Below are 17,981 nucleotides of genomic sequence, written 5' to 3'. Positions count from 1 at the left end.
TTAACACGGTCGCCACGGCAAGTGGAAAGGAGCTCTGAATACAAATTCCATCCCCCCTTCAATTGCTCCCCCATCCCAGGGGACTCGCTCCTTTATCTGTGAAAATGAAATGTGTTGTTGGGGCCACCCCTGGAGGTCCCTGCCTCCCTCCCTCTTTGCGTCTTCATCCCCTACATTAATACATTCCCACTCATTACCTCAAGACCTTCTGCCCCACCTCCAACTCCACTACCCCCCCATCCCCCACACCCAGGGGAGGGTAAAACTGATCCACAGGGCCCCCTTCCTGTCCTGCCCGTTGTCCCTCCCCCCTCTACACTTACTCACACTCACCTACAATCTTCTTCTCCTCTTTGTGTTGTCACATGTTGGATGTTGTATAGCTAGATCTTTCACACCCCCCAACCCAACCTTCTCCCCTCCCTGTGGTGATCTGATCTGAGATGGTGAGATAGTGTATGTCTCTGACTTCCCCCTCCCTCACTCTCTTTCTCTCCCTTTCTCTATCTCTCCCTCTCTCTCTCTCTCTCTCTCTCTCTCTCTCTCTCTCTCTCTAGGGACCCTCTGCCAGCTCAGGAGCAGATGGGTGGCTGGTGATGATACGTTGTTAAAAATAAAGATTCCTGTTAACCCGTTGTCAGCTAGCAACCTCCCTCTCTCTTTCTCAATTCAATTCAAGGGCTTTATTGGCATGGGAAACACATGTTAACATTGCCAAATATCTCTATCTCAAACTGGCCAGGCAACACTCCACAACACAGTCACAGCACTGTGTTGCTACATCCAGTCACTCTACAAACAGTCACCATGCTGTTTGTCCCGTACAACTGAGCCCCCAACCCTAAAAATATTCCATTTAATACATGATCGTCATAAAGACGGTGCCTGCATTATGCATGACTTGTAAGCAGACATAAATAATAAATGAAAGTGGCAATTGTGCAGTTTCTTTCATGCAATTATTTAAATGAAATTTTCTCTCTTGGTTTTTGTCGCTCTCAGCGGACGGAGTTAGTCCAGTGACAGTTTGTCGATAAATTATTAAGGGCAATATAAGAGAGGGAAAGCTGTAGGATCAAAATAAATATCCAGGCCAGCTCTGATGGTGCAGACCCCAGCAAAGAAAGAGAGAGAAAATGAGAGATGGAGAGAGGCTCTGCGTTTTGTGGGTGTCTGACCTGGTATACCTGTCATAGGCTAGCAGGCGAGCTGAGTTACCTTACAGATACAACGGGGACAGAGGTAGATTCTGGAACAGGAAATACTTTCCTGACATTACTTTCGGATATGCTGATCCATTTCCCCCCACTAGACAGCAGCACTGAAATAAATATAATATACACGCAGTCAGTTGTGAATAGGCTATAACCCCCAAAGGTCAATCAAAATCTAGCTTTCAAAGCATCAGCTATATCGTGCTCTGCCAGATTTTCAACTTTTAAAACTTCAGAGGGATTCTAAAGTGGGCCAGGGAGGGAGAAATAGGGGGAGAGCTGATAGCTTTGAAAGAGTCCAGCAGCAGTGAGGGGTCCTTCCTTAAAAGGGTGACAGATTTTGATACTGCTCCGATCATTAATATTCTCATTAATACATTTGCAGGGGGTATTGCTTTAAGCCCCCATATTGCAGAGGGCTCTCAGGTTAGTGTAATGACAGACAATACCCCCTCTGGGTGAACTGGCTCCATTCAGAGCTCCTCAATAGCCTTGCTGAAGTAGCTAAAGAATGGGTCAGAAAAGCCCTGGTGAGGGAAAAGAGAGGGGACTAGCACACAATGCAAACGATATTGATTAAAGACCGGAGCAGAGAGTACCAACATGAGGCTCTCCATTGTGTGTCTTTGTGTGGAGATGAGAGGGAAGGCTGGGTGGGGTTGGAGAGCCACTGATATCAATGTGCTTCTTGCTCCTCTGAGAGATGTACTTGTCCCCTACGTGGCTCCGTACCTCCTCACACCACACCACTCCAACCTAGTTCCAGGCTTTAGACATTGCTTGCCCCACGCTATATTGTGTTGTGCTACTGTCACTGGCTGGTGTGGACACAGTGGTATTTCATTGACATGTCTTCTGTCTGTTAAGCCATTATTCTTGTGTTCATATTCAATTAGATAAACTCTTGGCACCAAATCAAATGGCAGAACAAGATGTGATCTCAAGCTCCCAGTTCATAATCAATACAGATCTTATCAGATCCTCCAGTGAATGGTTAATGTGGGCAAGTTTTGTATCATCACCCTCTCCCCATCCTCTGCCATTGCTCCTGACACCCCCCCCCCCCCTTCTGCACACTCCCTTCACCACCACCCCCACTCTGCGACCTCACCATCCGTCCTCTCACTCTCACCCACTCACTCACTCAGTCACTCTCAGTCTGAACAGACACCCCCACACACACACACATTAACACTACACACGTGTGTCTACCTCTGTTCGACTTTTGCTGCTCACTTGCCAGTGAGCTCTGAACAGGGCTGGAGAATAGGAGAGAAAAAGAGGAGAAAAGAGGAGAGGAGAGAAGAGAGGAGAAGAGGAGAAGAGGGGAGAAGAGAGAGAAGCTTTACTCACGGACTGGCTGACATTCACATAGCGATCACAGATCTTCTAGGACACGTACAGAGCAAGGCTCCACGTGTGACTGAGTGGGACCTGCAGATACCCAATACTGTGCCTTGGGACCTGAACACACACATTGGGAGTTGTGCTGTGGTAGCCAGACACCTATTAAAGCAGAGAGGCAAACCCCAAGGAAGGGAAGGGGGCGTCCAACAAGAACCTGAGTGTTGACTCGAGCTCCTCCTCCCGTCCGTCTCTCATCCTCCTCTTGTCCATCTCTCCTCTCATCCTTCGTATTCTGCTCTGGAGTGCACTGTGAGGTAAGGACACGCATGTTGTCGTTGTCAAGTGCCTGTGTGTGCATCATCTTGAAATGTTAACATCGATAAACAAGCCTGGATGTTATTCAAACTTGTTTTCTACATCAGAGCCTTTTTTTCTCTCAGTCTCAGGAGGTTGGAGAAAGCTATGTGGGGGTTTGGAGTACTTTGCATTTGTTGTCGGTGGGACAAATAGATGACGCAGATAGTGAAGCTTTTATGTTGTTCTTCTTATTTTTATTTACATCATTTTCTATATAGCTTTCCTCTAAACCATTGAATGTTTGACTATGACTGCTGGTCTGTTAATCATTTGTCTGGCTCTCTGTCCGTCCGACTGCCTCGTTCTCTCTGTCTCTCTGTCAGCCTATATCTTAGTCTGTTCCTCTAGTTCCCCATAAGAGTTGCTAAGTGTGAATGTGTAGTGGGAAGTGATAGCAGAAGGAAAGAGGACCTATGCAATGAAGATCCAGCAAGAGCGTGTGTGCATGTCTGTGTGCGTGCACATATGTGTGTGTGTGTGTGTGTGTGTGTGTGTGTGTGTGCGAGAGAGAGAAAGAAGGGGTGGTGGATGTGAGGGAGAGCGAGCGAGAAGGCTAACACACTCAAACACTAGCAATGGGGTAGAAAAACAGCTGTAAAATCTTATCATGGTCCAGCTCCCCCTCGCCTCCACCTCCCACCCCCTCGCCATATCATGCACCCCCCCTCCCCCCCATGCCATTTAATCTGTCCCTCCAACCCACTCACAGGAGGCAGATGGGACCCCTGAGTCTAGGACAGAAGGCATCTGACACCATGTCTATACTGATAACTTACAGTAGGACTGAGCACTCTGAAACTGACTCCAGGCCTGTGTGCACCGAGACACAGTGAAGGCTGATTAGAGATAGCGGCTATACAAGAGAAAAGTAGAAGGATTTATGTAAATGTACATTTAGTGCTGAAAAACAAATGAAACAAGCAAAAAATGAAGAAATTAGATAGGAGCGACTTACTGTAAGTGAGACAGAAATGAGAGATGGAGGAAGAAAGAGAGACATGATAATAAACTCAATGCCCCAATCCTGTGGCAGGAGAATGTCCGTGAGGACCGTGTGTGTAAAGCGGTGTATTTATAGAGAGCTTTGGTTAAGATCACTATGCTCTCTCTCTCTCTCTCTCTCTCTCTCTCTCTCTCTCTCTCTCTCTCTCTCCACTCTTAGAGAAAAAGGTGCTGTATAGAACCTAAAAGGGTTCTTAGGCTTTCCTCATAGGAGAACCCTTTGAACAACCCTTTTTTGTTCCAGGAAATACCCTTTTGGTTCCAAGTAGAACCGTTTTGGGTTCTAACTCTTTCCACAGAAGATTCTATTTGGACCCCAAAAGGGTTCTACATGGATCCAAAGGGGGATTTTTCTGGAACTTAAAAGGGTTATCCTTTTGGCTGTAATTTGCTGAGGAGACGTATGCATATTTTATCAGCGGGCACATTTAGAGAAAAAACAAGTCTGAATGAGAGAGAGAAAGACACAGAGAGACAGAGAGAGAAAGAGAGAGAAGGGGTGTGTGAGAGAGAAGAGGACAAAGGGGGTGGGGGGCAGAGGTCTGGTTTATAGTATGCATGTGGCACCAGTTATGAGCCCATTAGACATGGAGCTGTAGTAAACACCACTTAGCTTAATTTGTGTGCCTTCTTCCATCACACTTTCTCTTATTTTCCTGTCACAGTCTCTCTCCATTTCTCATTCTCTATTACTCTGGATCCCATGTCCTTCCCTTACTCTCATTCCCTATTACTCTGGATCCCATGTCCTTCCCTTACTCTCATTCTCTATTACTCTGGACCCCATGTCCTTCCCCTCCTCTCATTCTCTATTACTCTGGACCCCATGTCCTTCCCTTACTCTCATTCTCTATTACTCTGGATCCCATGTCCTTCCCTTACTCTCATTCTCTATTACTCTGGATCCCATGTCCTTCCCTTACTCTCATTCTCTATTACTCTGGATCCCATGTCCTTCCCTTACTCTCATTCTCTATTACTCTGGATCCCATGTCCTTCCCCTCCTCTCATTCTCTATTACTCTGGATCCCATGTCCTTCCCTTACTCTCATTCTCTATTACTCTGGATCCCATGTCCTTCCCTTACTCTCATTCTCTATTACTCTGGATCACATGTCATTCCCCTCCTCTCATTCTCTATTACTCTGGATCCCATGTCCTTCCCCTCCTCTCATTCTCTATTGCTCTGGATCCCATGTCCTTCCCTTACTCTCATTCTCTATTACTCTGGATCCCATGTCCTTACCCTCCTCTCATTCCCTATTACTCTGGACCCCATGTCCTTACCCTCCTCTCATTCCCTATTACTCTGGATCCCATGTCCTTCCCTTACTCTCATTCTCTATTACTCTGGATCCCATGTCCTTCCCTTACTCTCATTCTCTATTACTCTGGATCCCATGTCCTTCCCCTCCTCTCATTCTCTATTACTCTGGATCCCATGTCCTTCCCTTACTCTCATTCTCTATTACTCTGGATCCCATGTCCTTACCCTCCTCTCATTCTCTATTACTCTGGATCCCATGTCCTTCCCTTACTCTCATTCTCTATTACTCTGGATCCCATGTCCTTCCCTTACTCTCATTCTCTATTACTCTGGATCCCATGTCCTTCCCTTACTCTCATTCTCTATTACTCTGGATCCCATGTCCTTCCCTTACTCTCATTCTCTATTACTCTGGATCCCATGTCCTTACCCTCCTCTCATTCCCTATTACTCTGGATCCCATGTCCTTTCCTTACTCTCATTCTCTATTACTCTGGATCACATGTCATTCCCCTCCTCTCATTCTCTATTACTCTGGATCCCATGTCCTTCCCCTCCTCTCATTCTCTATTGCTCTGGATCCCATGTCCTTCCCTTACTCTCATTCTCTATTACTCTGGATCCCATGTCCTTACCCTCCTCTCATTCCCTATTACTCTGGATCCCATGTCCTTCCCTTACTCTCATTCTCTATTACTCTGGATCCCATGTCCTTCCCTTACTCTCATTCTCTATTACTCTGGATCCCATGTCCTTCCCCTCCTCTCATTCTCTATTACTCTGGATCACATGTCCTTCCCTTACTCTCATTCTCTATTACTCTGGATCCCATGTCCTTCCCTTACTCTCATTCTCTATTACTCTGGATCACATGTCCTTCCCTTACTCTCATTCTCTATTACTCTGGATCCCATGTCCTTCCCTTACTCTCATTCTCTATTACTCTGGATCCCATGTCCTTACCCTCCTCTCATTCCCTATTACTCTGGATCCCATGTCCTTCCCCTCCTCTCATTCTCTATTACTCTGGATCACATGTCCTTCCCTTACTCTCATTCTCTATTACTCTGGATCCCATGTCCTTCCCCTCCTCTCATTCTCTATTACTCTGGATCCCATGTCCTTCCCCTCCTCTCATTCTCTATTACTCTGGATCCCATGTCCTTCCCCTCCTCTCATTCTCTATTACTCTGGATCCCATGTCCTTCCCTTACTCTCATTCTCTATTACTCTGGATCCCATGTCCTTCCCTTACTCTCATTCTCTATTACTCTGGATCACATGTCATTCCCCTCCTCTCATTCTCTATTACTCTGGATCCCATGTCCTTCCCCTCCTCTCATTCTCTATTGCTCTGGATCCCATGTCCTTCCCTTACTCTCATTCTCTATTACTCTGGATCCCATGTCCTTACCCTCCTCTCATTCCCTATTACTCTGGACCCCATGTCCTTACCCTCCTCTCATTCCCTATTACTCTGGATCCCATGTCCTTCCCTTACTCTCATTCTCTATTACTCTGGATCCCATGTCCTTCCCTTACTCTCATTCTCTATTACTCTGGATCCCATGTCCTTCCCCTCCTCTCATTCTCTATTACTCTGGATCCCATGTCCTTCCCTTACTCTCATTCTCTATTACTCTGGATCCCATGTCCTTACCCTCCTCTCATTCTCTATTACTCTGGATCCCATGTCCTTCCCTTACTCTCATTCTCTATTACTCTGGATCCCATGTCCTTACACTCCTCTCATTTCTCTCATTACTCTTTCTCTCACTCCCCCTCCCTCTCTCATGTGTCTTTCTCCCCATCTCCCTCCCTCTCTGTAAAAGCTTTATGGGTTGCTCACTCCTCTACTGAGATAATGAGATCCTCCATACTTTGTAATGATGCAGCTGCTGTTGGTGTGGAACTTGGAGGTCCCAGGGCCTGATCAAGACTCAGATTCATCTGCCTAGTGCCTATGTACGATTGTCATCTGATCTGCAGGGCACAGCCTTGACGCTGACAAACAAGCGCCAACAAAAGGACGTTTTTGAAGACTGTGACTTTGAACGAATGCATTTTCTCTCTGGAGACAAGAGCCAAGACCTGTAATCATATCTGCAAATCATCACAACAGCAAGAACAGCAAAGAAAAAAACATCCCAATCTGAAAACGGTTTCAAAGTTCTTGCAGCTTTGTCTGCTTTTGTCAAAAGAATCTGTATTCCAATTGGATTATACTAAAGCACCTCCAGGTGTTGTTTACGTCAATCCAAAGTAAATTGGCTGCTTTTCTCCAATAACAAGGATTGTAAAGACCATGAAAAAATACCCTATATTTAGAGAACAAACCCATTTGAACTACCTTACTATAAATAGAGATATACAGTAAATTCAAAGGAATCCACTTCTGAGTAATATTTGCAATCCACTTCATACTTTGAAAGTCGTCCAATGAGGGATTTTTCACCAAGTGTCAAGATGCGCCATACAGATCCAGAGTATTATAGCAAGAACGTTTGCTTTCCTGCATGAATAATTCCGTGTGAACAGCGGAAATGTTACCTCATATTAATGAATCATCTGCTGCTAGACCTCTTTAGTACTTGATGAATGGTAGGAGCAGAACTATGTGATGGAACTGATCGATGCTGTTTACCTATCCCCTGTTCTTTCAGTTCCTGGGGGACGGCATAGTGGTGTCTGAGTGTGAATGATGGCAGCGATGGCCTGGTATCTCTGCCTGGCCGTGTCTCTCCTCTGTGGCACCCCCTGGCCCCAAGGACACTCAGCTCTGGCTCCTGAGAACGAGGTGCCACTCCGCCCCACCGCCTGGCTGCCTGATGGAAAGGTCACCACCATACATCTGCCCAAAGGACGCACCCGGAGGTACAGCACAGAGACCCCATTAGGGGAGGTGGATAGTATTGCACACTAAATGTTTATGTTCCATGTCCTGGACATAGATTGAAATACTTAAAAGTGGCCTCTGTTTAATATCCTGTCTTTGTCCAAGTTTATACTGTCACTACAAAGGGTTATAATTACAAGGTACCTAAATGGTAATTTCCTGTGTAATTCTTCATGGGTTTGAGCAACAACAATGACAGCCTTAATCTTAATAGCCATTACTTTAGTTGTTGGAAAGGCAGTGGTTCAGTGCTGTGGCCCCATGGGCAGGAAGAGCAGCCCACTTGGCCCAGGCTCTGCTGATCAGTGCCAGTTGTAGAGCTCTAACACTGGGAGCTGTAAATTGTAATAAGGGCATCCGTGTGAGCTGCAGTCTGTCCATTGATGCATTTGTGCATAATGAAACAACATTTTTAGAAAATGAGAAAAAAAATCTGCTAATGATGATTCTAATTAATCAATCAATTAAACCAAGTATTACCCTTCATAACTTTAGCATGGCACAGCTGTTGACAAACAGCAGCACAGTAGCAGTTGATCCAGAACATACATGTAAAAGAAGGACGATACTTTTCAAAGGGCAGAGTAAATATTCTGGAGGCTATGATAACATAGAGGTCAATTATATTACGTCTCGATATTGAATGACTCACCTTGATGAGTGATGTTGGTGACAGTATAAAGATGATCAAATAATGATGTCAGAATCAGTCGGTGATAATGATGTAATGGTCAGTTGGTGAGTTTAAATCTAATTCTATTGTGAAGATGAACAATAAGCTTGTAGAAGGAGACTATAATGTCTAAGTAGAGAGATGTGGTGGGTCTAATGTGGAGATGGGAGCAAAGAGATCTCTATCTGTACAGCGCAGGTCCATGGAAGCTCATCACAGATTATTAGTTGACCTCTCCTTGTTCACTTTATGGGTTTATCAGTGTATGGTGAAAAAAGCTGATAGATATTTTATACATTTTTTTAATGCTTTAGTGGCTACATGTTACAGTACCTTTCTAAGTGTGGGACGAAAAAGGCATGAAAACATTTGAAGTGGAATCCCTTTTTTGTGTGGTACCTATCTTCGTGCAGGCTGTATTTCACACTGAAGAAGAAGGTTGCGATGATGTCTGTGACCGTCAGTCCCTGTGACCTCCCCATCGAGTGGACCCTTGAAGCCCGAACCCTGAAGGACAAACCGCCTAAGAGTCTGCACTGTGAGTGTGAAACACTGATAGACAATAAAAGCAATTACACACAACAACCTCTCACATGTAATTCCTATTCATATCAATTCGGTTTCATTACACCACAATCCAATTCAAACTGGAGACATTTATTTTTGACATAGTGGCCATTAAAAGACTAACCCTGGTCATAAATGTCTACAAGATAGGAGAGACTTAATCAATCCATTGGTCTTGTTCTCTCTTTCCACATCTCTGTTTTCCTCTCTCCCTCTCTCTTACACACACAGTACTGAGCCCAGGATACTGAATAAAACCGGTTTAGTATATCACCGGACAATCTTTCCAAGCATTTTACCTTTTGCTTTCTTTAATTTCAAAGCAAGAAGGACAGTAATATATCTAAATGCCACACTTTTTTTCCTGAATGTAAGAAAGATTAGACTGAAGTATTGCCAGTACTTGAGAATGAGAGAGTTAAAACATTTGCCATTTCAAATAAGACACATACTGAGAGCGAAATAGATAGGTTTGTATAGAACGACATGCAAGTTCTACCCTGTACAGTATAAACTGAAATTCAGCATAAGTCAGACCTTTAACATTCCATTGAAAATGTATCATATTCACGCCCAAGATCAGACTCTGCAGTTTTTATTTGTGATGCTATGGGCTAAGTGAAACCCGAAATAGAGCATATCTGGTGAAAACCTCTTCAAGAGTTGCAAGATATAAATTGAGTGACAAAATAGAGAACAGATAAATCTAAGCTACATAACTACATTCATTTATATGTTATAATAATCTATGGTTGTGCATCAATTAAACACAAAAGTCGCCTTTTTATGCCAACAATGAACATCCTCCATGAACCTCACCAGCCTGCTTAGTTAACATCAGTGGGTATTCTAGATGGACAGACAGCTTTATGAAGTTAACAGAGACACATACACTGAGTGTACAAAACATGAGTCTTTTTATGAGGGCAAATGAGGGTGTAAACTCAATACTATGAAGTCGTTCCTAATGTTTTGTACACTCAGTGTAAATCATTCAGTATGTGAACCCAAGGCTTCCCAACCTCTGCCTAAATTATTCAGTTTGATTGTGTAACATTTGGTACCCTTTCATTTCCGTAATAAAAAGTAACTGCCCCTAAAACCAACGAATCCCTTTGAAAACAGTATGTGTGGCATTGATGTCAGAAACATTTATTCTAGTGTCAAAATTGACTAAAAGGTGTACATTGGATACATTTGGTAATAAAGTCAGTATCGTCTAAAACGGAGTTTGGAACCTCCGCGCTTCACAACGAGTAAATGAAGGTTGGGTTTGGATTACTACGTCAACATATCATTCCCCCTTTTTCCAAGCTCCATGTGCACATCACCCCTTCGCCCACGTCGCTTCCCTTCCTTGAATGTGGCTTCATTATTTCATCGCCCTCAACGCGTTCAAAGGATCACGGCGTGAAAAGCCCAATACGGATTGCACAGCCAACAACTATGGTTTGCATGCCCTGCGGAAGGACCCTATCACGCGGAATAGGTGGTTGGAGTTTATTGCGGTCTCCAGTGGTGGTGAGTATACCGGTAGCTAGACCATAGGCTGCTGGTGATGTATATTTCGATCATCATTATCACTGTGATCGCTAGTATAGCTAATTTTAGCTAACTAGTTAGGTACCAAGCTAACGTTAGCCTACCTCAATACAACTCGGATTTGGCTTGGAAACACGATAACATTTCAAAAGAAGGCAAATAATTAGTAGCAACACCTTTTGTAATGATTCTGATGTCACCAGATAGCCAGCCAACTAAGATTGAGGAAAGCACCATATTTTAGCTAGGTGACGTTAGCATTGCTAGCTGTCTTTGACGAACTTTTCTAGTAACAGTAATGACAACATTGGCATCTCACTAAAGTAAATTTGATGACATCATAATATGGCAAAGTTGTTTCCTAATAATTATTTGCGTACTTTAACAATGTCGTCATATTTCTATGCAGCTCTAAATTAGTGTAATTTAGACGAAACTGTCACATTAGCCTCCGAGGCGAGATGCAACTTATGTAGGGCACAAATAGATACTGAATGCAGCTAGTTATGGTGGTACTAGCTAACTCATGTCTGACAACAGTGTAGTGACTAGCAGCAACAAACTCAAACCAACCCAGGGCCATAGCAAAATATGTCATAGTTGGTTGCATAGTGTAACAGCGTCACTGCCCTGAAAATGATCCAATCTTGTGCCAGTCAGTTTACATCTGTAAAACATAGAATTACGATCCAAATGAAATTACGTTATTTTTCGAGCTCTGTTTATAATTGAGGGATGATGATAATCGTTGACCCTGTTTTTCTGTTAGATAAAGTGCACAGTTGGGTGCCAGGCTGATCCCCTGGTCATGAATGGACCTACCAAAAGGAGCAAAGGTGGGTATCATAACATGTCCAGCAATGTGATTGCAATGGTTTAGAGACCTCCAAAAATAATTTAGTTCACTTGTTATATTCACCGCTTGTAAAGTACGACCTCAGAATAAAGTTGTGTCATGCGACACAATTACTCTTGTGACACCTCTGTTGACATTCTCCCTCAACGATGAAAAGGACACGCCATCATGAGGCCTCTGATAGTGGCCCGAGTTACTGCACTGATGACACAGTCGGCTTCATCAACGACGACAGGGAATGTGTGTTATGTGAAAAGTCGTATTAAAAAATACACTGCTGTATAAACTAGTAGGCTAATTCCCCAGCCAAGCAAATACATTTAGTAGAGACATTTTGGTTAAGTGCATTAGCAAAAAGCTTTGTCTTTTCTTTAGAACAAAATGCAATTTACTACTTGGCTGTCTATTATATCACCCTGTCACAGGCCCACCCTGTCAACACAACCTCATAAGATTGCCTTCTACAGTTGTTCGAGAGCTGTCCAGTTTACAGCCAAACATGCAGCATAGAGAAGACCAACAAGGGGTCCCTCATCAGCATCATGCAGACATGCCCTGGCTGTGAGCATTCCTATGAATGGAACAGTCAATCACATGTTGGCAAGTATCTGGTTAGCAACCTTCACCTATTGGCGGCAACTGCTTTCACAGGGTCACCTTCTCTACAAATACAGAAGGTAACCCATTTCATTACTTTGATAACCCAATTGTGAAACATAATTTATGTAAACTGCTATTATTTGTTGCTTATTTTCTCATTCTTAGATGCATGTAGTGTCCAGGGCGTAACCTAGGCTGGTGAAGCCAGCCTGATCGCTGTGTTCATCATTCTACTTCACTTCACATTTTAGGATATCTGAAGTGAAATAGAAAGGTGAACGCAGTGATCAGGTTGGTTCCACCAGGCTAGTCATAACCACCATTGATAATGTAATCGTGTGTGTGTGTGTGTGTGACCAACCAGTATCTTTGATAAGGGGCCAGGAGCTGATCTATGCTGCTATGCCCATCAACGGGGCTCTGGCAAAGACCTCGCCTCACCTCTTGCCTGCTCACCAACGGTCGTCGATGGCAAGACCAGACTCACGTAGGTTTAGTCTGACCTGTTCAAACTTCTACATAGTACCCTTTTGTGTGTCAGATGTTACCTATGTATTCACAGAAACATGTATGGAGCCAGCACATGTAGACTTGCAAGATTATGTGATGAAGTCCAGACTGACAGACAGGCTTGATACTGATGTTTTTGAATGGAGACCTGGCACTCAGCATTAAAATGTAACTGGACACAACTTATTTGTATTGTCTTTTTTGTTTGTTATTGAATGCTATCAGTCAATATGGGGAGAGAGAAACCTTGTGTATTCTGCACTGTGACCAGGGAACTCCTGTTATATACAGTACAACACACAGGAAGGTATGACCATACTTGACATGTTTGCCAAGGTAGTCCCATTGCCACCAAACAAAATACCAATGGGCACAGTATCTGTATCGCCTGGGTATGACAATGAAAGGTGTACATTGTTATGTTAGCTGAACACTGCTTCTATGGCAGTGGTATTAAAACCTTTTCAGCGGGGACACCTGCTGCCGACCCCATCTCACCCCAAATCTAATGACAACCTTAAAAATCTGGCAAATTTGATTTTCACAACAAATAACAAAATTGAGAACCGATGCATACATTTACTCAATTTTATTTTACAAATGATCTTCCTCAGTAAGGTTTGTATATTGTCCCATACAATAATCTGTACTCTGAATGTTTTATTTATTATCTGAAGGGTTGTTTATTCTACATGGGCCTGTTACTATATTTGAAAATGATCAAAACTCTTAGTTTAGAATATCTACATAAATTCAGCAATTGCATTCTTCCCATGTCACTCTGTAGGATACTGACCTATTCAAAACGTCCTCCAGCATCTGACCATACATCTGCCTGTAGTTATTGAACTCAACCTGCAGGAGGTTTGTTGTGATTGAGTTTGGGGGAAACGGCTGCGGGCAAGGTTCTGTCAGATGGGTGTCTTGGTGGTGGAAAGGATACACCCACATCAAACGACACCTCCAAGCCAACTCATGTTTTGCTTCTGTCATTGCCGTCATCAATCACATTTATTTATAACGCCCTTATTACATCATCAGTTGTCACAAAGTGCTTATACAGAAACCCAGCCTAAAAACACAAAGAGCAAGCAATGCAGATGTAGAAGCACAGTGGTTAGGAAAACCTCCCAAGAAAGGCAGGAACTTACAAAGAAACCTAGAGAGGAACCAGGCTCTGCGGGATGGACAGTCTTCGTCTGGCTGTGCCAGGTGGAGATTATAAGAATACATGGCTATTAATGCCAGATCGTTCTTCAAGATGTTCAAATGTTCATAGATGACTAGCAGGGTCAAATAATAATCCCAGTGGTTATAGAGGGTGCAACAGGTCAGCACCTCAGGAGTAAATGTCAGTTGGCTTTTCATAGCTGAGCATTCAGAGGTCGACACAGCAGGTGCGGTAGATTGGGGGGGGGGGGGGTCAAAACAGCAGGTCCGGGACAAGGCAGGGCGTCCGGTGAGAGATGGGAGAATTAGAGGGAGCATACCTAAGATCACACAAGACACCAGATAAGACAGGAGAATTACACCAGATAGGACAGACTGACCCTTGCCCCCCAGCACATAGACTACTGTAGCATTGATACTGGAGACTGCGGGGGGTCTGAGAAAACTGTGGCCCCTTCAGACAGGGCCAACCAGGCAGGATATAACCCTACCCACTTTGCCAAAGCACAGCCCGCACCAAAGTGATATCACTAACTTAGTACCCTGAGACAAGGCGGAGTAAAGCCCACAAAGTTCTTTCCCACCGCACGAGCCAAAGGGGACGCAAAACCGGACAGAAAGATCACATCAGTGACTCAATGCCGCCAGCATTTCTTGAGGCGCAAGCCAAAAAACTAGGCCAAATCAGCAGGTGCAGTTCCCCTTTATGTCAGGAGAAACTATAAATGCTTATGGTGAAAAGGGGTTCATATGAATAAGGTAAAATCTTTTTAGCACTTCATTGATTATAGTTGAATACTGTATGAATTAAAAGTAATCAAGATACATATTGAACTGTAAGACTATATTCAATGGGTGTGAGAGTATGTTCTGTCTAGTTAGTGTAAGTCTGTGTGTGGCACTGTGCATGTATGAGGCAGAATTTTCATGACCTGTGGCTTAACAGTGTTTTCTGCACAGGGAGTACCAAGAAGAGTATGCCAGAGGTGTGGTGGAGAGGACCTGGAACTGAAGCCAAGATACACACCTACACTGGCAACGCCATGAACACGTACACAGGTCCTTCGTACGCCCCAGCATCTATCTACATCCTCAGGCTGCAGTCCAAGGACCAGGACACCAGGGCTACTGTGTACCTCCATGAGGGCTCTGGGACCTCCTGGGCCTTCCCACAGCTTCCCTCTGACTCCCGTGTCCACACCCTGGGTGTAGGAATGACCAGTGTCACCCTCAGTTGGGCCCCCAGTGCCTCCCTCAAAAGGCTGCACACCCAACGCAGCTATGACTACTGTGTCCTCGTCAATCGCAAACACAACTACCGCAACCTTTGTGCCGCCCAGGAGGGCATCAGGAAGGAGCGGGAGAAAGATAAGAAAAGGGAGAAGAAGGACAAACGGAGGAAAGTAACTGTGTGGCCGATTCTCAAAGACTGGTGGTGGCAGCAGTGGGATGCTGACACTGAGCTTCGGTCACCCGCTGCGCTCCGTGACGACTATGGTCATCTCCAATGTGCTTGTAAGGGAACAGAGAGCGTGTGCACTGTCTCTGAGCTCGTCCCTGACACGCAATACTACTTTGACGTATTTTTGATTGACAGGCTAAATGGAACCAGTGCAGCATACACTGGAACATTCGCTCAAACACACGAGGAGGCCCGACCAGCTATCACACCACTTAGGGAAGGGGAGCTCCAGTGGGTGACCTTCCGGGATGGAGGCTCAACCTCTGGGGAGTTCTTTAGCTTCCGCCCCCGGGGCTGGCAACAGAGTGGCCTGCTCACTCTACAGAGCTGCGGAAGCAGTGAGAAGATCAACGTCACCGTTTCCAGCAAGGGCAAAGAGCTGAGCTCCCAGGCTGTGGGAGAAAACCTGGCTCAGATCTGGCTCCAGGGCAGCCCTTCCTACCTCATCCACTTGGAGAAAGACGGAACGGCGGCTCCCAGACAAGCTGCTCCAGGAGTGCTGAAGGCCTCTGTTAAGATGCAGGCATCCTCCACTTACCATCGTCAAGGGATACCTTCGCTCCCCTCCACTCTGCAGATAAAGTCTTTCAACAGGCTCAGGAGCTGTGAATCTGTCACCCTGGCCTGGATGGGCACAGAGGAGAGGAGCCTTTACTGCGTGTACCGCCAGAGGCTGGGTAAGGGGGGGGGGGAGAAGGGAGGCACGGCACCCTGCCTGGGGCCTGAGTCACGGTCGGACACTGAGAGGGTCCTGTGTAAATACTTCCAGGAGCTCAACCCTCGACGGGCTGTCACGACAGCCGTGATCGGAGGCCTGGAGCCTGGGGTGGCCTACATATTTGATGTCTATCTAATGAGACGCTGGGGGATCCCCATAAAGTACAGCAGCAAGACAGTAAGAACCAGGAAGGAGTGCTGAGCTGCTGCCCACTCCTAGTCTCAGTCTGCAGCAGCATTGGACTAAACAAAGAGGTGATTTACAAAGACTTACCATGACAAAGTCATTCTACTATGAGGGAGACTGTTAAGAAATGTGGTACACCCTCTGAAGAGTGGTCACATTTGAACACTGGTACTCATGGATTTGGTAGAAGTAGCAGAGGGGCGACTGCACACCAGCAAAATTCATTCCATTTCAGTAACCTGTGCTTTTTGTCTTTTTGTTCATAGTTGTTGATGATGTGCCAGTTGTCCAGGTACTAATTGTGCGACTGAGTACAAAGGAGGATATAAGTTTTTGATTAATACAAATTTTCAGTGAAGACTGTGCCAAAAAAATCAACAGAAGCAGATAGAGATTTGATTATACTTTGCAATGGGGAGAGAGAACTTATGGCAAGAACCTACAGTATATATTTAGTGCTGCATTGTTTTGTTTCAATATTCTACAGGCTTAAAACAGATAGGGTAATCTATTGATGCTTAGCGCAAAGTCAATGTGTATCTTGTGTTCTGCTTTCGCATGAAGTAGATAACATTTGTTAGCGACTAGCTTCATTGTCGTTGATGTATTATTGTGCTATACTTCAAATACACCAATAAACACACATTAGGTATCTGTATCCTGGTATCAACATTCATCACTATCCTCTTTTGGTTGACTTGTCTCTTTGCTTAGTTAAGAAAACTAATTGAGAGATAAACGCACACCTACCCTATACTAACTTGCATTTATTTATCTCTAGGCTACTTGGATGATTGCTACAAAACTAAAGAGTAAGACTAAAGATCATAAATGTATCATAAAAAATATCTCAAATCTAAAGAACATGATTTAAAATACTTTCAATGACAATATTATTGATATAGAGGCAATAATGATTGAGAGATCACTGCACTTCCTGATTTGACCTCATTAAGAAATGCTAGCGGCCATGACTGAATTCAAACTTGAGTTGGTTTTTGGGTGTGGTTTGATGTGGGTGTCTCTTGTGTGTGTTTGAAGGTGGGAACAGGTAGCCAAATTATATTGCCAATTAGCTTCATCCGGCTGGTGTGCGATAGTGGCAAAGTTGTTTGGACTTTGGATAGCCTATCTCTGGGGATAGTTAGGGACTGTCAATAAATTGCACAATGTAAATGGGACAATATTTTAATGTTGCACAACTTTTAGTTGTCTAATTAAATTATTTAAATTCATATATGAATTTCTGGTTTGATGTTTTTAGGTCATTGAAATTTGGTGCACTTGACCTTTTTAAAATATTGTCCCATGTACATTATATAACTTACTTATGGTCCCTAACTAGCCCTATAGGGATATTGAATGGTCCATGGGTACTTGGGGGGGGGGGAACGTCCCTACCCAATTGAAGTTGAAATTTAAAATGGTAAGGGGTGGTTAGGATTTAGGGTAGGTATGTCCCAAGGATCCCGGATAACACCGACAAATATCAAACAAAATTGACCATGGGCTTTACAATGACATCGCCTGCAGTTACTCCGAATTGGTGATTACTTGGGACCAAGGAAAACTGTTAGGATATCCTTCATTCAGTTACATTTTTTTTTTATTCCT

The 17,981-nt window shown here is 44.3% G+C and overlaps 1 protein-coding gene across 7 annotated transcripts; it reads left to right on the top strand.

The window, feature by feature from the left end:
* The first annotated feature begins 2,373 nt into the window (after window positions 1-2,373).
* LOC115193695 (protein NDNF-like) lies at window positions 2,374-17,025 on the top strand. 7 transcript variants are annotated; one of them, XM_029752607.1, is made up of 5 exons: window positions 9,251-9,294; window positions 9,555-10,844; window positions 11,635-12,398; window positions 12,699-12,808; window positions 14,962-17,025. In XM_029752607.1, the coding sequence occupies exons 3-5, from the start codon at window positions 12,295-12,297 to the stop codon at window positions 16,380-16,382; spliced, it is 1,635 nt and encodes a 544-aa protein (XP_029608467.1). In that variant the 5' UTR covers window positions 9,251-9,294; window positions 9,555-10,844; window positions 11,635-12,294; the 3' UTR covers window positions 16,383-17,025. The 7 variants fall into 7 exon arrangements, with proteins under 7 accessions (XP_029608466.1, XP_029608467.1, XP_029608470.1 ...); XM_029752610.1 differs by lacking the exon at window positions 9,251-9,294 and having other exon boundaries at window positions 9,302-10,844; window positions 11,635-11,701; window positions 12,189-12,398; XM_029752612.1 differs by lacking the exon at window positions 9,251-9,294 and having other exon boundaries at window positions 9,302-10,844; window positions 11,635-11,701; window positions 12,147-12,398.
* The last annotated feature ends 956 nt before the right edge of the window (window positions 17,026-17,981 follow it).

The sequence above is a fragment of the Salmo trutta genome, chromosome 5, assembly GCF_901001165.1.
Source record: "Salmo trutta chromosome 5, fSalTru1.1, whole genome shotgun sequence".
NCBI lineage: Eukaryota > Metazoa > Chordata > Actinopteri > Salmoniformes > Salmonidae > Salmo > Salmo trutta.
Note: the sequence above shows the minus strand (reverse complement) of the source record. Positions and strands in the feature narration are given on the sequence as shown.